This window comes from Cornus florida, unplaced genomic scaffold, assembly GCF_030987335.1.
Source record: "Cornus florida cultivar Cherokee Brave unplaced genomic scaffold, ASM3098733v1 CherokeeBrave_3.0.0_Hap2_Chr05, whole genome shotgun sequence".
Classification (NCBI taxonomy): Eukaryota; Viridiplantae; Streptophyta; class Magnoliopsida; order Cornales; family Cornaceae; genus Cornus; species Cornus florida.
The window spans coordinates 95550502-95568909 of record NW_026775575.1 but is presented as its reverse complement, the minus strand read 5'-3'; the positions used below and the strand labels follow the sequence as shown (position 1 = coordinate 95568909).

General features: G+C 37.9%; 1 protein-coding gene across 1 annotated transcript in view; it reads left to right on the top strand.

Moving 5' to 3' along the window:
- Positions 1-18408, top strand: part of LOC132309772 (G-type lectin S-receptor-like serine/threonine-protein kinase At4g27290) — an 81674-nt gene that overhangs the window by 12043 nt on the left and 51223 nt on the right. Inside the window, exons 2-3 of the mRNA XM_059808053.1 lie at positions 3456-4583; positions 4740-4867. Coding sequence (XP_059664036.1) covers positions 3456-4583; positions 4740-4867 — 1256 coding nt within the window. The remainder of the gene's footprint in view (positions 1-3455; positions 4584-4739; positions 4868-18408) is intronic.

The following is an 18408-nucleotide window of genomic DNA, read 5'->3' as shown; positions in this document are numbered from 1 at the left end:
TGTCTAATTATTTGTCACAGCTAGTGAAATGACTAAATGACTAATTTCTCCAATAATTTTAGTAGTAGTCCCTAAAAAAATCAAGGCGGCCTAGGCCTGGCTCTAGGATGGTTCTTTTTTTTTCTAGGCCCTGGCTGGCTTACTTTGAACCTGATTATTATTGGTAGTAAAATGATTAATTGAGTATTAGAAGTTGACTAAGCAAATTTACTAGACCAAATTAATTGCACGTTTCACATGCTGACGCACCACCACCTGCTCTGGGATGTATAATTAAGTAGGTTAAAAGGTGAGAAAGGAGAAGACTTGACAACTTTCTCATTTCGCTTTTCTATGGGTTTCTGAATTAATACTATTGAATGAAAAACACACACACCCCTTCGTGTGAAACATGAATAAACCCATGTACAGTTTTCATTTATTAATACATTGCTTAACCTTTCAAAAAAAAAAAAAATAAATAAATAAAAATTAAATTAAAAAACAAACAAACATGAATAAACCAATAAAGAATTAGCCATGGAGTATGTCTATAGATGCTCAATTTGTGGCTTACGCCATCTGATAGGATCTTTAAAGCTAGTAGTTTTTGGAACTCCAAATGAATCAAATTCACGGATTAAACTTCGCACACTTTTCACCATAAGAAACGGGAAGATGTTAATAACTAACAATTTTCGGCCTCAGATTCTCATATATATATAACTAGTGAAATTTTCATGAATAGAATTAACCACGAGGAGTTATATAATCATATCTACTTGTTACAAGGAGAGACTTGTCCCTGCAAAGAAAGACTTGTCCCACATATTTTGGTAAAATTTTGTGTTGATGACGTGGTAGCTAATTGGGTATAATGTGACACGTGGACAAGGTAATAATTAACCCAGATTGAAATTGGGGAAGCTGCATGCAAAGGTGGAAGAGATAGAAGCGTTTGAATGAACTAATGGATATGAATTATAGTACTAGTAATATTCTTTTAATTGGTTTCAATTAGATGCTAATGTTTATCTCTAGGATACTTTAATTTAAATTGATAGTTAGTTTTGTTATAGAGTTATGATGTCAATGAAATAAGTTTGTTTTACATATTATTCTATAATAAATGGTGGAGGCATGCTTTGTAAGAGGTTCAACATTATCAGAATCTTTATTTTAACGTTATTGCTTTCTCAACCAAAGAGCCTGGGTTTTACACACTAAAAAAAAAAAAAAAAAATTCTAAAGTAGGTTCATCATCAAGCAAACCTGAATCATGTTCACTCAATCAATTAACTGTAACAATTTTAACCCCTTGAAGACCTTTCATGTCAATATTTTGGTTCTCTACATTATGTGTTGTCTTGATTTTAATTGTTTTGATTTTCTTTCATTTGTAATTGGTAACTTTACTGGAAACCTTTGGTATTTTGATCACTCTATGAATTTGTAGCTACGATGTAGGACAGTAATACCCTGTGGCCTTGTAAGTTATTTCAGTAAAAATTGCTCCTCAGAAAGAATTTAGGAATAAATTAGTCCCTTCAAATCTGCTAATAATGCATTTCCTTTTCATTCTTACAATGATTATAATGTCTAGAAAGGTAGCCAATTTTTGTCAAAGGAAAGACTTTATAATTATCCCTTGGCTTGGAAACCCTAAATAGCTTGCCCTTCTACAAACCCAATTAGAGTCTTTAACAGATTCGAATTTGGGGCCTGTTGGTCTCAAATTTGTGGGAGAGGGTAATTAGTGCTCTGTTAACCCGAAATAGCTCACCAGTATCAACATAGACGGCCACCAACTGTTTTATCCAGGGAGAGGTGGGCAAACTCAACTTGGTGACAAAATTTGCAACCGGTGACAAGCTCGCCAGAAACTGAGAGGATTCTGGCTCAGCTTGGTGACAAACCTTGCGACTGGCGACACCGGATCCCATCAGAACTCCGCAGTTAAGTGTGCTTGGGTAAGAGTAGTATTAGGATGGGTGACCCCTGAGAAGTCCTCGTGTTGTACTTCTTTTTTGTTCGGTTTCGGATTTTTAATTGTATTAATGTGTATATTTTTATTAGTTTATTTATTTATTTATGGCGAGCAAACGGGTCGATAAGGGCAATGGAACGGAATGGGAATGGGTTACAAATACTTAACTAAAAATATATAGTGATAAGTTGGGTTGAACCACACAGTTAAGCGAAATTTCGCTAAGAGATTCAGACGAAGATTTTAAAACACTTTTTTATTTTTTATATTTGTCATTAATTAATCAGATAAAATTTATACCAAATAAATTTAATTAAGTTATGGAGAAAAATCTCAAGGGAAGATAATCCACCACTATATATTATTCTTATTAACTATAAAAATAAAAATAAAAATAATAATAATAATGTGTGCTCGAGCACCAAAATGTTGTTGGAGGAAGGACACTTTGAAAAGTTGTTGGAGGAAGGTCAATTTGAAGCCTTTGATAAAGAATTTTTGTAAGTGTTGGAACTTATGATCGATCATGGAGAAATTGGATCAATCATAACATTCTGAGATTGATCTGGCCAAACTCGAACGGTAAGGCCGAGAGCATGTTTTTTTTAGGATGGATGTAGTCTTCTAACTTCTTGAATATTATCTTTTAAACCCCAAATAAATAAAAGATGATATTATAATTAAAGTCCTAAAATAAATAAAAACACTAAAACAATGTAAAATGACAAATAAAACTTATTTTATCCTATTGTTGTCTTGTATATAAAATTTCTTACATTTTGTTTCTATAAAATATTCACAGCAAATAAACGATAATATACTGAAATGAATGCACCAGCCCTAGTCATATACGCCTTCTTCTAGATGCATCTTTCCAAGTCGAGGGAAATGAACAGTTGATAGATGGTTTAATTTATTATTTGGTAAGTGATAAATTCATTGCATGCTGTAGGTGATAGGTAGTTTATGTGGTAGATGGATTTTGTTACACCAAATCACTACGTGGAAAGGATTAACGAAAGTTTAATCAAATGGGTGCGGACCACCAATTGAAAGCTCAATTATGAGTCACAAAAGGAGGCCTAGCTCAATTATTAATACCGAAATGACTAGGTTGACAATTGAACTGGTCAAATTTACATGACTAAATTAATTGCACATTTATATATTTAAATTTTAGTAGCGTAAAAAGTAGGAAAGGAAGACTTTGAGGCCTTTCTGATTTGACTTTTGTCTTGTTTGCCATCTGCCAACCCAACATATATCTTCTGGGGGTTCTGAACTAAGAAACAAAGAAACACACCTCATATGAGAAACATGAGTACATCATCTGCCATTAATCATTTCTTGTATTCTATTTTTACCATGTTAAAAATAATCTCTTGTGCAGTAGAATTAGACACCATAAGTATAACTCAATCTCTTGCTGATGGGCAAACCATGGTCTCTGCAGATAGAACATTTGAACTGGGATTTTTCAGCCCCTCAGGTACTATTTCCAGGAATCGATACTTGGGAATATGGTACAAGAAAATATCTGATGGGACTGTGGTATGGGTTGCCAACAGAGATACTCCACTTACCGATACCTCAGGAGGAGGAGTATTGAAGCTTGCTGATGGAGGAATTCTCGTGCTTGTCAATAGTACGAACAGCATCTTCTGGTCGTCTTCAAATTCATCATCAAATAACAACACAGTGAACCCAGTTGCACAGCTTTTGGATTCGGGTAATCTTGTTGTCAAAACTGCAAATGATGAGAATTTCCTATGGCAGAGTTTTGATTATCCATGTGACACTGTGTTGCCAGGCATGAAGTATGGAAAGAACCTAGTAACCGGAATTGATCGGCGTATATGGTCATGGAAGTCCAGTGATGACCCTTCTAAAGGTGAGTATTCTCATGGACTTGATCTTCGTGGATTCCCACAATACGTCCTCATGAAAGGTCCGGTTGAGCATTACCGAACTGGACCATGGAATGGTCTCCGCTTTAGTGGCATGGTGGGTTTAAAACCAAACAGCATTTACACATACCGATTTGTTTTTGATCAGCAGGAACTGTATTATGAATATGATCTTATTAATAGCTCAGTTTTCACACGGCGGATTTTGAATCAGAATGGAATACTACAGCGCTTGACATGGAATTACAAAACACAGGATTGGACAATTTACACGAATGCACCAGCAGATAACTGTGATTCGTATGGGCTATGTCAGGCCTATGGTACCTGCAGCATTGGTAACTCCCCGGTGTGTAGGTGTCTTGATAAATTTATGCCAAGATACCCAAAAGATTGGGACACAGCAGATTGGTCGGGTGGGTGTGTTCGAAGAACGCCCTTGGATTGCCATAATGGATCATCAAATGGATTTCTCAAGTATTCCGGTGTAAAATTGCCTGACACGCGGTATTCCTGGTATAATAGGAGCATGACCCTCCAGGAATGCGAGATGGTATGCTCAAAAAACTGTTCTTGTATGGCTTATGCAAATATAGAAATAACAGCAGGAGGAAGTGGCTGCTTGCTCTGGTTTGATGACTTGATTGATATTAGGGACCTCACAGAAATTGGACAAGATATTTACATAAGAATGGCATCCTCTGAATTAGGTATGATATATATTCCCAAGCATGTAGATGAGTAGCTTTCACATTCTGTTTGGAAATATAAAAGAAAGTTGCCATCTTTTCAACACAGAGGAGGCATATAGTTTTCCTGCCTTCAAATATTGTTGCTTTACATTGTGGTAAATTTTGACTGTGCAGAAACACATAGCAGCTCCCATGTAAAGGGACGATTGAAGATTATAATCATTCCTATATTAATTGCAGCGGTGGTACTCCTAGGCCTGTTACTTCTCTTCTATTTCTTAAGGAGGAAGAAGCTGAAGAGAGTAGGTAAGACAAATTACTTCCCTTTCCTAATAAGCAAAGAAAACAATAATTTCTTACGGAGGCGATGTAATTAATCTCTAAATAATTTGTGTTCGACATTATTCACAAATAATCATAAATCCTTAAATCTTATAACTTCAATTAATTTCACATCCTTATAACGCAAAAATATATAAAAATAGATATACATACCTCGATCCATGATGTTAAACCTTGTTAAGATTAAGTCCAACGTCCAGATCCTTTAACAACGAACTGCAACTCTGATTAATAGGCAAAGTATGGAAACTGGTTTCTCTCTCTTAACCTTTTGTACATATAAAACTTTATATGTGTTATTTCATTCGTGTACATAAATGATGGAATATATGCACTTTTATAAAGGCAGAGAGAGGACCGATTTTCCTTATTTGTAACCCTAATTCCACTTTCTATTAAAGTAAGGAACAAGAAAGGAAAACACTTCCCAAATAAGTAATTACCAAAAAGGTAATTATAAGTTGACCAAAAGTAAATAATAAATAATTAATATCTATTTATTTAGCCACCAAGTAATATGTTACATGTCCAAATCATGTGGGCCACAATTAAATAAATAATCTTACATTCTCCCACTTGGCACATATGATAACTTCTGTAGTGATTTAGTAAAATAGTCATTAGTACTGTGCAACATAAATCAGATTAAATTATTTAGTTGGTATCATAAATACTATGGTAAACAAACTACCAATGTGAGTCATGGCGGTTGTATGTCACTAAATGACACAGTCTCTTCCATGTACCACAACACCAGTAACCCATTTAATATAGTCTATAAGTGAGAAGCATCAATAAAGGTCTAACAATAATGTCTTTTCTAAGACTATTCATGTTTTCATCATTTAAAGCAATACATGTATGTACATACATAAAGTTAACAAAAAATATCAGAAATACATTTTGAATGAGCTCAAAATGTCAAATATATATAAGCTTTGTTAAATAATCCACAACAAAAATAATAATTAACTTTGATTACATTTAAGACCCATTCTTTTAACATGCCTTATGAATGTCTTGGGTGGTAATCTTTTTGTTAATGGATTTGTAACCATAATTTGTGTGCTTATATTTTCAATAGACACTCGTTATTTCTGAACTTCTTCTTTAACGGTAAGATATTTCAGCTCCATATGCTTAACGCCATTGGAATACCTATCGTTTTTAGTAAAGAAGACATCTACAGTATTATCACAATAAATTTTCAGTGGTTTGGAAATTGAATCCATAATACCAAATCCCGAAATAAAGTTCCGCAACCACAAACCATGATTTGTAACCTCAAAGTATGCTACAAACTTAGCCTCCGTAGTAGATAAAGCAATAATAGACTGTTTTGTGCTTTTCCATGATATTACCCCTCCAGCTAAAAGAAACAAATAACCAAAAGTGGATCTTTTACTATCCACACATCCAGCAAAACTTTAGTCTGAGTAACTAATAACCTCTAAATTACCAGTCCTTCTAAATGTGAGCATATAATTCTTTATTCCTTGTAACTATCTCATAACTTTCTTTACAGCTTTCCAATGATGCATTCCTAGTAACTATCTCATGACTTTCTTTACAGCTTTTCAGTGATGCATTCCTAGATTGCTTTGGTATCTGCCTAGCATTCCAACTGCAAAACTAATATCTAGTCGAGTGCAAACCTGTGCATATATCAAACTTCCCACAATAGATGCACAAGGAATATTTTGCATTTCTTTATGTTCTAATTCATTCTTTGGGCATTGGATCAAACTAAATTTATCTCCTTTTTGTATTGGAACAATACTAGCTGAACAATGTTTCATACCAAATCTCTCTAGAATTCTCTCAATATATGTTTTTTTGAGACAATCTCAACAATCCACGTAACCTATCACGGAATATTTCTATTCCTATCACAAATGATGTCTCACCCATATCTTTCATCTCAAAATTCTTAGAAAGATAATTTTTAGTTTCATGCAATAAACCAAGATCACTACTAGCAAGCAAAATATCATCAATATATAGAATTAGAAATATAAACTTACTCCCACTAACCTTTTGGTATATACACCGATTAACAGTATTTTCATTAAAACCAAAAGAAGTAATAGTATCATTAAACTTAATATACCATTGTTGGGAAGCTTGTTTAAGTCCATATATTGACTTCTTAAGTTTACAGATCGTGTGTTCTTTACCTTCTAATGTGAAGCCTTCAGGTTGATCTATATAGACTTCCTCTTCTAAACTCCCATTTAGGAAAGCTATTTTCACATCCATTTGATGCAACTCTAAATCATAATGAACTACAAACGCCATGATAATTCTAAAGGAATCCTTCTTAGATATAGGAGTGAAGGTTTCTTTATAATCAATGCCTCTTTTCTGAGTGAAGCATTTGGCTATAAGTCTGGCTTTATATCATTCAATATTGCCATTAGAGTCGCGTTTGGTCTTAAAGCCCATTTACACCATACTTGTTTAAATCCTTCAGGCAATTCAACGAGTTCCCAAACTTTATTTTGTTCCATTGACTTCAACTCTTCATTTATTGCATTAATCCAATTAGTAGAATTATTACTGTTAATGGCTTATGAATATGTAACCGGATCTTTACATATCCCTATATCAAAATCAGATTTGTGTAGATATACTACATAATCATTTGGAATAGCAGGTCTTTTTTTCTTTTAAGACCGTCTTAATATTATTCCTTGTGGTTTTTCTATAACCTGTTAATTAGTGATAATTTCATTATGCAGTTGTTGATCAGTGAATTGTTCTTCGTTGTTATGCAGTTCAACAACTGGAGAACCAATTATTTCTCAAGAAGTTGTGGGTATAGGGATTTGTACCCTAACTTCTTGGATGATCACATTCTCATTTCTATCACTCCCACTGATTTCATTATCCTCAATGAATCTGGCATTACTGGTTTCAACAATTTTTGTACTATGTGTAGGATAGTAAAACCTGTACCCTTTGAATTTTTCTGGGTAACCAATAAAGTACCCACTAACTGTTCTAAAATCCAATTTCTTTTCATGTGGATTATAAATCCTAACTTTTGCTGGGCAACCCCAAACATACAGGTGTTTTAAACTAGGTTTCCTTCCTGTCCACAGTTCAAATGGAGTTTTTGAAATTACCTTACTAGGAACCCTGTTTAATACATACAAATCAGTTCTAAGAGTATACATCTCTAATGATATGGGTCACGAGGAATTACTTAACATACTCCTAACCATTTCCATAAGAGTACAGATTACGCCTTTCAGCTACACTATTCTACTGTGGCGTGCCTGGCATAGTGTATTGAGCACAAATGTCATGCTTTTTAAGGAGTTTAGCAAATGGTTCAGGGCATTGACCCGTTTCATTATACTTTCCATAATATTCACCACCTCTATTTGACCTTACTATTTTCACTTTTTTATCTAATTGCCTTTCAACCTCATTTGTGTATATTTCAAGAGTATTCACTGCTTTTGATTTTTCAAGCAACAAATAGATATATCTATAACGTGAAAAATCATCTATAAATGTGATAAAATATTTTTCTCCACCAAAAGATGGAACATCAAAAGGTCCACAAATGTTTGTATGAATAATTTCAAAAAGCTCTATACTTTTTGTGGCTCCTGTCTTTGTGTATTTGGTTTGTTTACTTTTAATGAAATCTACACACACAATAAAATCAGTAAAATCTAGATTCCAAAGAATTTCATCTTTTACTAATCTTTTTAACCTTTCACTGGATATGTTGTGATACCCCTCGGATCTGAGACACGGGTTGATCAGGCCCAGGCCCAAACCCGAGGGAAATATCAATCAATTAATATATAACCGAACACAGAATACAAGATGAAATAAATAAATAAATAAAAATTTTAATAGCTGAAAGAAATCTAAAAGACAATCCTTAATAGTTAAATACTTAAAATTTGAGTAAACAAATTCCAAAACCTCCAAGGGTAAAACTCGGGAATCCATCTCTAGAGGACCCCTAATAATAATCCAAACAGTAATAAAAGAAGTAACTGAAAAGACATTCAGAAGTAAGCTACGAAGAGAAATCCTACATAGTCGGTAGAGTGAATAGAAACCTCTGCTCAGCACGAACACGTCTAAGTCTAAAACTGTCGTGTACCTGAAAAACAGAAGTGGGTCAGGCCCACGAACAAGTTCTATCCTACAACAATCCAAGTAGAGACTCGATACGCATGTACATCCTAACCAATTCAAAAATAGCTAATAGTCCGTAAATATATATATAGTCACACTAAAGGACTCTCATTGGACTACAGGCCGGTCTCAACCTGAATAGAGGCAACATGCTAAAACACACACAAAGTGGGCATGTGTACCTAAACCTAAATAGGGTACACCTCTAACCGTCGTATCCAGCTATGCATCCCAATGCATATACGCTCCCTAACCGTCAATCCTGAGACTCAAGCTCATATCGAAGTACCATAACAATATATATAAAATCCATCCAGAATCCGTAGTAGTGCCGCTCAACTATATGTTGCCTTGACACTACAAATCCATAGGATTTAACTTTTAGTCAATCCCTTTCCTTAATCCCAGAGTAGGTAGGACTTAGCAATTTCGAACTAATCCCCCTAGTATGTCACCGTCCCATACCGGTACATACCATCTATCCATTCAGCAAACGATAATACAGATCATGCATGTAAATATCATCCAATCCATAAATTCAACCATTGAGAATAAAAATATTAAATTTACTCCTCAACTGTTCCAGAATTAGCATATTAGAGTTGAGTATTTTAATAAGCTAATTTTCCCCTACACTACCACAGTCCAGCAATTGATAACAGAGTAGTATACTCAATTATCTAATTATTCTCAGAATCCATATAAGTGAAAGATCATGTTAAATGTACACATCCAGTATCATATCAGCAAGCTTGATAACCATAGATACACTAACAAGCTTCTAACAACAGTTCAACAGTTTATACAATAGATGCTAAAATTGAATCATCAAGAAGTCCACAACAAGCATAAATAACATGTATATATTTATTTTAACATGCTCAACTTCTTCCACTGCTACATGATCAGATTTATATAATCGTTTTACAGACAGAACTGATAGAACAACCTGAACCATCGTATCCCTTAACAATTTGCAGCTTTGTTATAAACTATTTATTGTGCAACCTATAAACCCCACTCTAATGCTTTAACAAGACCCTAGGTACATTTAGTATCTCAATTACAGCCTCTTAAAACACCAAAAATCATCATAAAACAACCCAGAAGCAAAAACTCGCACAAAACGCAACAGAAGGGGGTGGAGCCGCCTCCCCCACATGGGGAGCCGCCTCCCCCTTGTTTAGAGCCGGCTCCACAGCCCCTTGGAGCCGGCTCCACCCTTGTGTGGAGCCACCTCCACCTCCAGCTTCCTCTGTTCTCTCTTCTCCGCTTACCTGTGTGATCTCCGGCGGTTTTCAATACTTCTTTCCACTACTGTCCAGGTTTCGGCTATTTTAAAATTTGATTCTAGTGTTCCAGAGAGTTTTAAAACATCCCACAATAATTAACTTTAAATAGAACAAGAATTACACAAAGAAGAAACAGAACAGAAAACAACAGTTCATGTAGACATCCGGTTTAGAACAATTCAGAACATGCAAACCAGATTACTTCCAAAGTTTATTTACTCCTAGAATTGTATTAGAGATGTAAAGAACACAAGTCTAAGGGAAAGAGTTAGGTATAGAACTTGCCTTCCACCGACGTTCGTCTATATTTTCCGGTGAAACTCTCCTCTGTTTGTTCTCCCTCTATTTCCTGAATGCCTCCACAGAACTTACGTTTTGTTGTATTTTTAAACCCTAATCCATCCTAACATGCATATTTATAGACTCATCATTAACCCTAATCCAAGTAACGCTAGGTTAAAAACTATGTCGGCTAAATACGTGACCCTGAAAACTGATAGAAACTTAATTTGATAAAAAATTAACTTAAGCCCACTAAAACCATGAAATTAAAATAATGAACCATACAACAATTAACCACGTACATAAAATAAACAAGGATTAACTAATTAAACAATTAAAAATAATCAGACAAATAAACTATTAGCTTAATTAATAAATTCCAATAATACAAATAATTCAAGTAAGTCAAATAAGACAAAGAAACACTTAAAGAATTAAAACTCAATTAAAACAATAAATTAAAAACCAAGAAAATAATAAATTAAATACCAGGACCATCCTTTTTAAAATTAAGGGTATTACATTCTTCCCCCTAACAAAAGGAATTCCATCCTCGGAATTCGCCCTTACTTTCGTCCAATATTTCAGGAAACTGCGAGCGAATGACATCCTCCCGTTCCCAAGTGGACTCAGCCTCATTGTGATGACTCCACTGAACACGTACCAAAGGAATAACTTTATTACGAAGAATCTGATCCCGACGATCTACAATACGACATGGTGGCTCCAGATAAGTTGCATCTGGCTGCAACTCAATCTCTCCAACATCGATATGCTGATACCGATCCTCATCTCGCAGAAATTTCCGCAACATGGAAACATGGAACACATTATGGACACGATCCAAATTATCCGGAAGTGCCAACCGATAAGCGACAGTTCCAACACGATCCGTAATCATAAATGGACCGACAAACCGCGGTGACAACTTCCATTTCTTCCCAAAGCGCATAACACCCTTCATAGGAGGCACTTTGAGTAGAACCTGATCCCCAACCTGAAACTCTAAAGCACGAGTGCGACGATCAGCATAGCTCTTCTGCCTACTCTGGGCAGTACGCATGCGATCTCGAATAAGAGCTATCTTTTTTGAAGTATCCTTGATGAACTCAGGACCCAAGAATCTGCTCTCACCAACCTCCATCCAACAAACAGGTGATCGACAGGGTCGGCTGTATAATGCCTCAAATGGCGCCATCCCAATAGTCTTCTGAAAACTATTGTTATAAGCAAATTCCACAAGTGGTAAGTAATCCTCCCAATGACCCTTGAAGTCAAGAACACAGGATCAAAGCATATCCTCCATAATCTGATTCACCCACTTAGTCTGTCCATCAGTCTGAGGATGATAGACAGTACTAAGGTGCAATTCCGTGCCCAAAGCCTGCTGAAAACTCTTCCAAAAGCCAGACACAAAGCTCGAATCCCTGTCTGATATAATAGACAATGGAATGCCGTGCAACGTCACAATCTCTGATATGTAAAGCCTTGCCAACTGCTCCGAAGTGAAATCAGTGCAAATAGGCAAGAAATGAGCTGACTTGGTCAACCTATCCACAACGACCCATATGAAATTATGCCCCTTGAAAGAATTTGGCAACCCTTCCACAAAATCCATAGATATGCGCTCCCATTTCCACTCCGGAATCGGTAGTGGTTGTAGAGCTCCTAGCGGCCTCTGATGATCAATCTTAACCATTTGACAAGTACTACACCGAGAAACAAAAAGAGCAATGTCCCTCTTCATACCTGCCCACCAAAACTGCCGCTTCATATCTTGGTACATCTTATCACCTCCCGGATGAATAGAAAACTCAGAGTGGTGAGTCTCAGTCATCACATCCTTCCTCAAATCATCAGCAGAAGGTACCACTAACCGTCCCTTGTACCTCAAACCTCCGTCAGCCCCAACATAGTAAAATGGAACCTCTCCAGAAGCTATCTCTGCAACCTTGTCAATGCACTGCTAATCCGTGAGTTGTGCTTGTAAAACCTTGCGAATGATGGAAGGTGTAACCACCATGCAAGCTATAAAAGCATCCGGTAACTCATCCACATTCTTTATAGCATTCCACTCAGTAGTGAATAGAGCAGAAAGACTTCCAACAGGTCGGCGACTGAGTGCATCCGCCACCACATTCGTTTTCCCTGGATGGTACTGTATAGAAAAGTGATAGTCTTTCATAAACTCCAACCACCTGCGCTGTCTCATATTCAGCTCCCACTGAGTGAACAAGTATTGCAGACTCTTGTGATCACTAAATAATCTGAAGGACTCACCCAACAGATAATGCCTTCAAATGCGTAAGGCAAAGACCACAGCCGCTAATTCCAAATCATGTGTTGGATAATTAAGCTCGTGAGGCTTAAGCTTCTGAGATCCATAAGAAATAGGTCGCTCCTCCTGCATCAAAACACATCCAAGACCCTGCAACGAAGCATCCGTGTACACAAGATACTCTATCCCACTCTACGGAGTAGCCAGAACCGGTGCAGAAGTCAACTTCCTTTTCAGCTTATCAAAAGCTCGCTGACAGTGTTCATCCACACAAACTGTACACCCTTCTTGGTCAGATGAGTGAGTGGTCCTGCTATCTTGGAGAACCCCTGGATGAATCTCCTGTAATATCCTGCCAGACCGAGAAAACTCCGAATCTCAGTAGGTGACGTAGGCTGTCCCCACTCAACCACTGCTGAAACCTTGGCCGGATCCACTGCTATCCCCTTTTCTGACACCACGTGACCCAGAAATTTCACCTCCCACTGCCAAAATTCACACTTCTCGAACTTGGCATATAACTGGTGATCACGAAGCGTCTGCAAGACTATGCGAAGATGTCTAGCATGGTCGTCCTCAGACCTAGAATAAATCAAGATATCATCAATAAAGACAATGACAAACTGATCTAAATAAGCCCAAAAGACTCTGTTCATTAAATCCATGAACATTGCAGGTGCATTAGTCGTCCTAAATGGCATGACACGAAACTCATATGAACCATATCTCGTGAGAAATGCTATCTTAGGAACATCCTGTTCCCTAACCCTTAACTGATGATATCCAGAACATAGATCAATCTTGGAGAAGTATGTGGCTCCCCTTAACTGATCAAATAGATCATCAATCCTGGGTAAAGGATACTTGTTACGAATCGTAACCTTGTTCAACTCTCTGTAATCTATACACAGGCGAAGCGAACCATCCTTCTTCTTCACAAACAGAACCGGTGCTCCCCAGGGTGAAGTACTCCTGCGAATGAAACCCTGGCTGAGTAGCTGCTGAATTTGATCTCTCAGCTCATGCATCTCCACTGGTGCCATCCTATAGGGTGCCCTAGCAATGGGCGTAGTGCCTGGAGCTAAGTCACTAACAAAGTCGATCTCGCGACTAGGCAACAACCCTGGAATCTCCTGAAATACATCCGAAAAATCTTGTACAATCGGTATGTTATCCAATGATAGAGTAATCCCCTCTTCCGTTTCCTCCTCCACATGGAACAAATAGGTGCTAGTGACTCCGCTAGAATGCGGCATAGCGACAACATACATGTCCTGACCAGGTATGGTAAACACAATAGACCTATCAAAACAATTAACTTGGGCATGGTAGTGAGACAACCAATCCATCCTAAGTATCACATCATAAGTGTACATGTCTAGGACCAATAGATTGGCTAGAAATCTGAGTCTGCTAATATCTAGTGTCACAGGCCCATCACTCTCATGTATAATAGCTGTATCGCCCAATGGTGTAGAAATACCCTGAGGTCTAGTGCATACCCTCATCCTCATCCCAGATAAAATAACAAAAGCCCTAGCTACAAATGAGTGTGTACCACCCGTACCAAATAAAAAACGTCCATGAAAACCATGTATAGGAAACTTACCCTCTACAGCCTGAGGTGCCTGCATATCCTGTGGCTTAGGGTTGTATACCTTGTCATAATGTAACTGCTGCGGTGCTTGTCCCTGAGGTTGCGGTGGTGCCGGTAATGCCGGATAAGTCTGTCCCTGAATCCGAGGAACCTGTGGAGCTGGTTGAGGCACTGGCGCTCTCTGCCCCTGCTGCACATGCTGTCCCTGTCCCTGTCTCTGTCCCTGTCTAACTATAAGACACTGCCTGGAAGTGTGACCATACTCTCCATAAGTGTAACAACTACCCTGGAAAGTACCCAATGGCCTCCTCCGTCAGTTAGTCTGTGGCTGTCCCTGTCCTGCTTGCGATCCCCCATTCTGTTGACGCTGAATAGGTGCCACATCCTTGGAAGCATCTGAACCACCCTTATGCTTCTTCCAAGGTTGCTGTCCCTGGAATCTGCCCTTATCGTTCTGTCGGTATCCGTTCCCATTCCCTTTCTCAGCTGACTGGTTAGCAGAGTCTCTATCACCCCGCTTCTCACCCTTGGCCTGTCTGATGTCCACCGTCAACTGATATTGCTGTAGAGCGGCGTCTACCACCTGAGCATAGGTAGTATAAGCTGGACTACCTGTAATAGCTCTCTTGATAGACCACATCAGTCCCTTGACAAAACTGTTACGCTTCTTCTCTTCTGTATCCACCTCCTCAGGTGCAAAGAGAGACAAGCGTGTGAACTGCTGCTCATACTCCGCCACTGTCATGTTCCCTTGCTGCAGATTTAGAAACTCAGTCTTCATAGCTGCCCTGACTACATAAGGGAAGTACTTTTCATCAAAGCGTGCACTGAACTGATCGTAAGTCATTGCCATCCTCTCCTCTGGGGTGGTAACTGACTCCCACCACTGTAGTACATCCCCGACTAGCTTGAAAGTAGCAAGTATCTGCTTCTGAACCTCCGTGCACTGAACCAAGTGAAGATGTCGCTCGATGTCCTGTTTCCACTGGTGAGCTGCTCTCGCATCGGTGGAGCCTGTGAACTTAGGTAGACTCCCTTTTGTGAAAGAGCTCCTAGCCTTTTCCCAAGAATCCATCTGAATAACCGGTGCTGGTAGGGGTGCCGGCTATACCTAAGGCTGATTCTGAAGTGCAGCTATTACCCCAGCTTCTATAGCCTGAGCAACGAGGTCATTGAGGTGAGGAGGAATCTCTGGATCTCTGACCTGGTCCAGAGTCTGCTGAACATTCTCCTGTCCTTCCTGAAACTGACCTATGTCATCCTGAAACCCAATCCTTTGCTGCTCTTCCTCAATGTGCTGACGCTGTAGGAGATATTGTTGCCTACGTGCCGCTCTCCTTTCTATCATAGTTTCTTGCATGTTTTATCCGTTTCTAGCGCTAACCATCTGTTAACACGAAAAGACAGATATCAGTACCATTTCTATGCAAATCGTAATGAATACAATGAATCCTAACTTAAGCTCTAATCAAAAGAACGCTACGCGGAAGACTTAATATGAAACGTCCTAGAGACACTTGAACCTGGAGTGCTCTGATACCAACCGTGATACCCGTCGGATCTGAGACACGGGTTGATCAGGCCCATGCCCAAACCGGAGGGAAATATCAATCAATTAATATATAACCGAACATAGAATACAAGATGAAATAAAAAAGTAAAAATTTTAATAGCTGAAAGAAATCTAAAAAACAATCCTTAACAGTTAAATACTTAAAATTTGAGTAAACAAATTCCAAAACCTCCTAGGGTAAAACTCGGGAATCCATCTCTAGAGGACCCCTAATAATAATCCAAACAGTAATAAAAGAAGTAACTGAAAAGACATCCAGAAGTAAGCTATGAAGAGAAATCCTATATAGTCGGTAGAGTGAATAGAAACCTCTGCTCAGCACGAACACGTCTAAATCTGAAACTGTCGTGTACCTGAAAAACAGAAGTGGGTCAGGCCCACGAACAAGTTCTATCCTACTACAATCCAAGTAGAGACTCGATACGCATGTACATTCTAACCAATTCAACAATAGCTAATAGTCCATAAATATATATATAGTCACACTAAAGGACTCTCACTGGACTATAGGCCGGTCTCAACCTGAATAGAGGTAACATGCTAAAACACACACAAAGTGGGCATGTGTACCTAAACCTAAACAGGGTACACCTCTAACCGTCGTATCTAGCTATGCATCCCAATGCATATACGCTCCCTAACCGTCGATCCTGAGACTCAAGCTCATATCGAGGTACCATAACAATATATATAAAATCCATCCAGAATCCGTAGTAATGCCGCTTAACTATATGTTGCCTTGACACTACAAATCCATAGGATTTAACTTTTAGTCAATCCCTTTCCTTAATCCCAGAGTAGGTAGGACTTAGCGATTTCGAACTAATCCCCCTAGAATGTCACCGTCCCATACCGGTACATACCATCCATCCATTCAGCAAAGGATAATATAGATCGTGCATGTAAATATCATCCAATCCATAAATTCAACCATTGAGAATAAAAATATTAAATTTACTCCTCAACTGTTCCAGAATTAGCATATTAGAGTTGAGTATTTTAATAAGCTAATTTTCCCCTACACTACCACAGTCCAGCAATTGATAACATAGTAGTATACTCAATTATCCAATTATTCTCAGAATCCATATAAGTGAAAGATCATGTTAAATGTACATATCCAGTATCATATCAGCAAGCTTGATAACCATAGATATACTAACAAGCTTCTAACAACAGTTTAACAGTTTATACAATAGATGCTAAAATTAAATCATCAAGAAGTCCATAACAAGTATAAATAACATGTATATATATATTTTAACATGCTCAACTTCTTCCACTGCTACATGATCAGATTTATCTAATCGTTTTACAGACAGAACTGATAGAATAACCTGAACCATCGTATCCTTTAACAATTTGCAGCTTTGTTATAAACTATTTATTGTGCAACCTATAAACCCCAAGTGGTTTATTGCTCATTCCCACACTCTCTGATGCTTTAACAAGACCCTAGGTACATTTAGTATCTCAATTATAGCCTCTGAAAACACCAAAAATCATCAGAAAACAACCCAGAAGCAAAAACTCGCACAAAACATAACAGAAGGGGGTGGAGCCGCCTCCCCCACATGGGGAGCCGCCTCCCCCTTGTGTGGAGCCCGCTCCACAGCCCCTTGGAGCCGGCTCCACCCTTGTGTGGAGCCGCTTCCACCTCCAGCTTCCTCTGTTCTCTCTTTTCCGTTTACCTGTGTGATCTCCAGCGGTTTTCAATACTTCTTTCCACTACTGTCCAGGTTTCAGCTATTTTAAAATTTGATTCTAGTGTTCCAGAGAGTTTTAAAACATCCCACAATAATTAACTTCAAATAGAACAAGAATTACACAAAGAAGAAACAGAACAGAAAACAACAGTTCATGCAAACATCCGATTTAGAACAATTCAGAACATGCAAACCAGATTACTTCCAACGTTTATTTACTCCTAGAATTGTATTAGAGATGTAAAGAATACAAGTCTAAGGGAGAGAGTTAGGTATAGAACTTGCCTCCCACCGTCGTTCGTCTATATTTTCCGGCGAAACTCTCCTCTGTTTGGTCTCCCTCTATTTCCTCAATGCCTCCACAGAACTTACATTTTGTTGTATTTTTAAACCCTAATCCATCCTAACATGCATATTTATAGACTCATCATTAACCCTAATCCAAGTAATGCTAGGTTAAAAACTATGTCGGCTAAATACGTGACTCTGAAAACTGATAGAAACTTAATTTGATAAAAAATTAACTTAAACCCACTAAAACCATGAAATTAAAATAATGAACCATACAACAATTAACCACGTACATAAAATAAACAAGGATTAACTAAT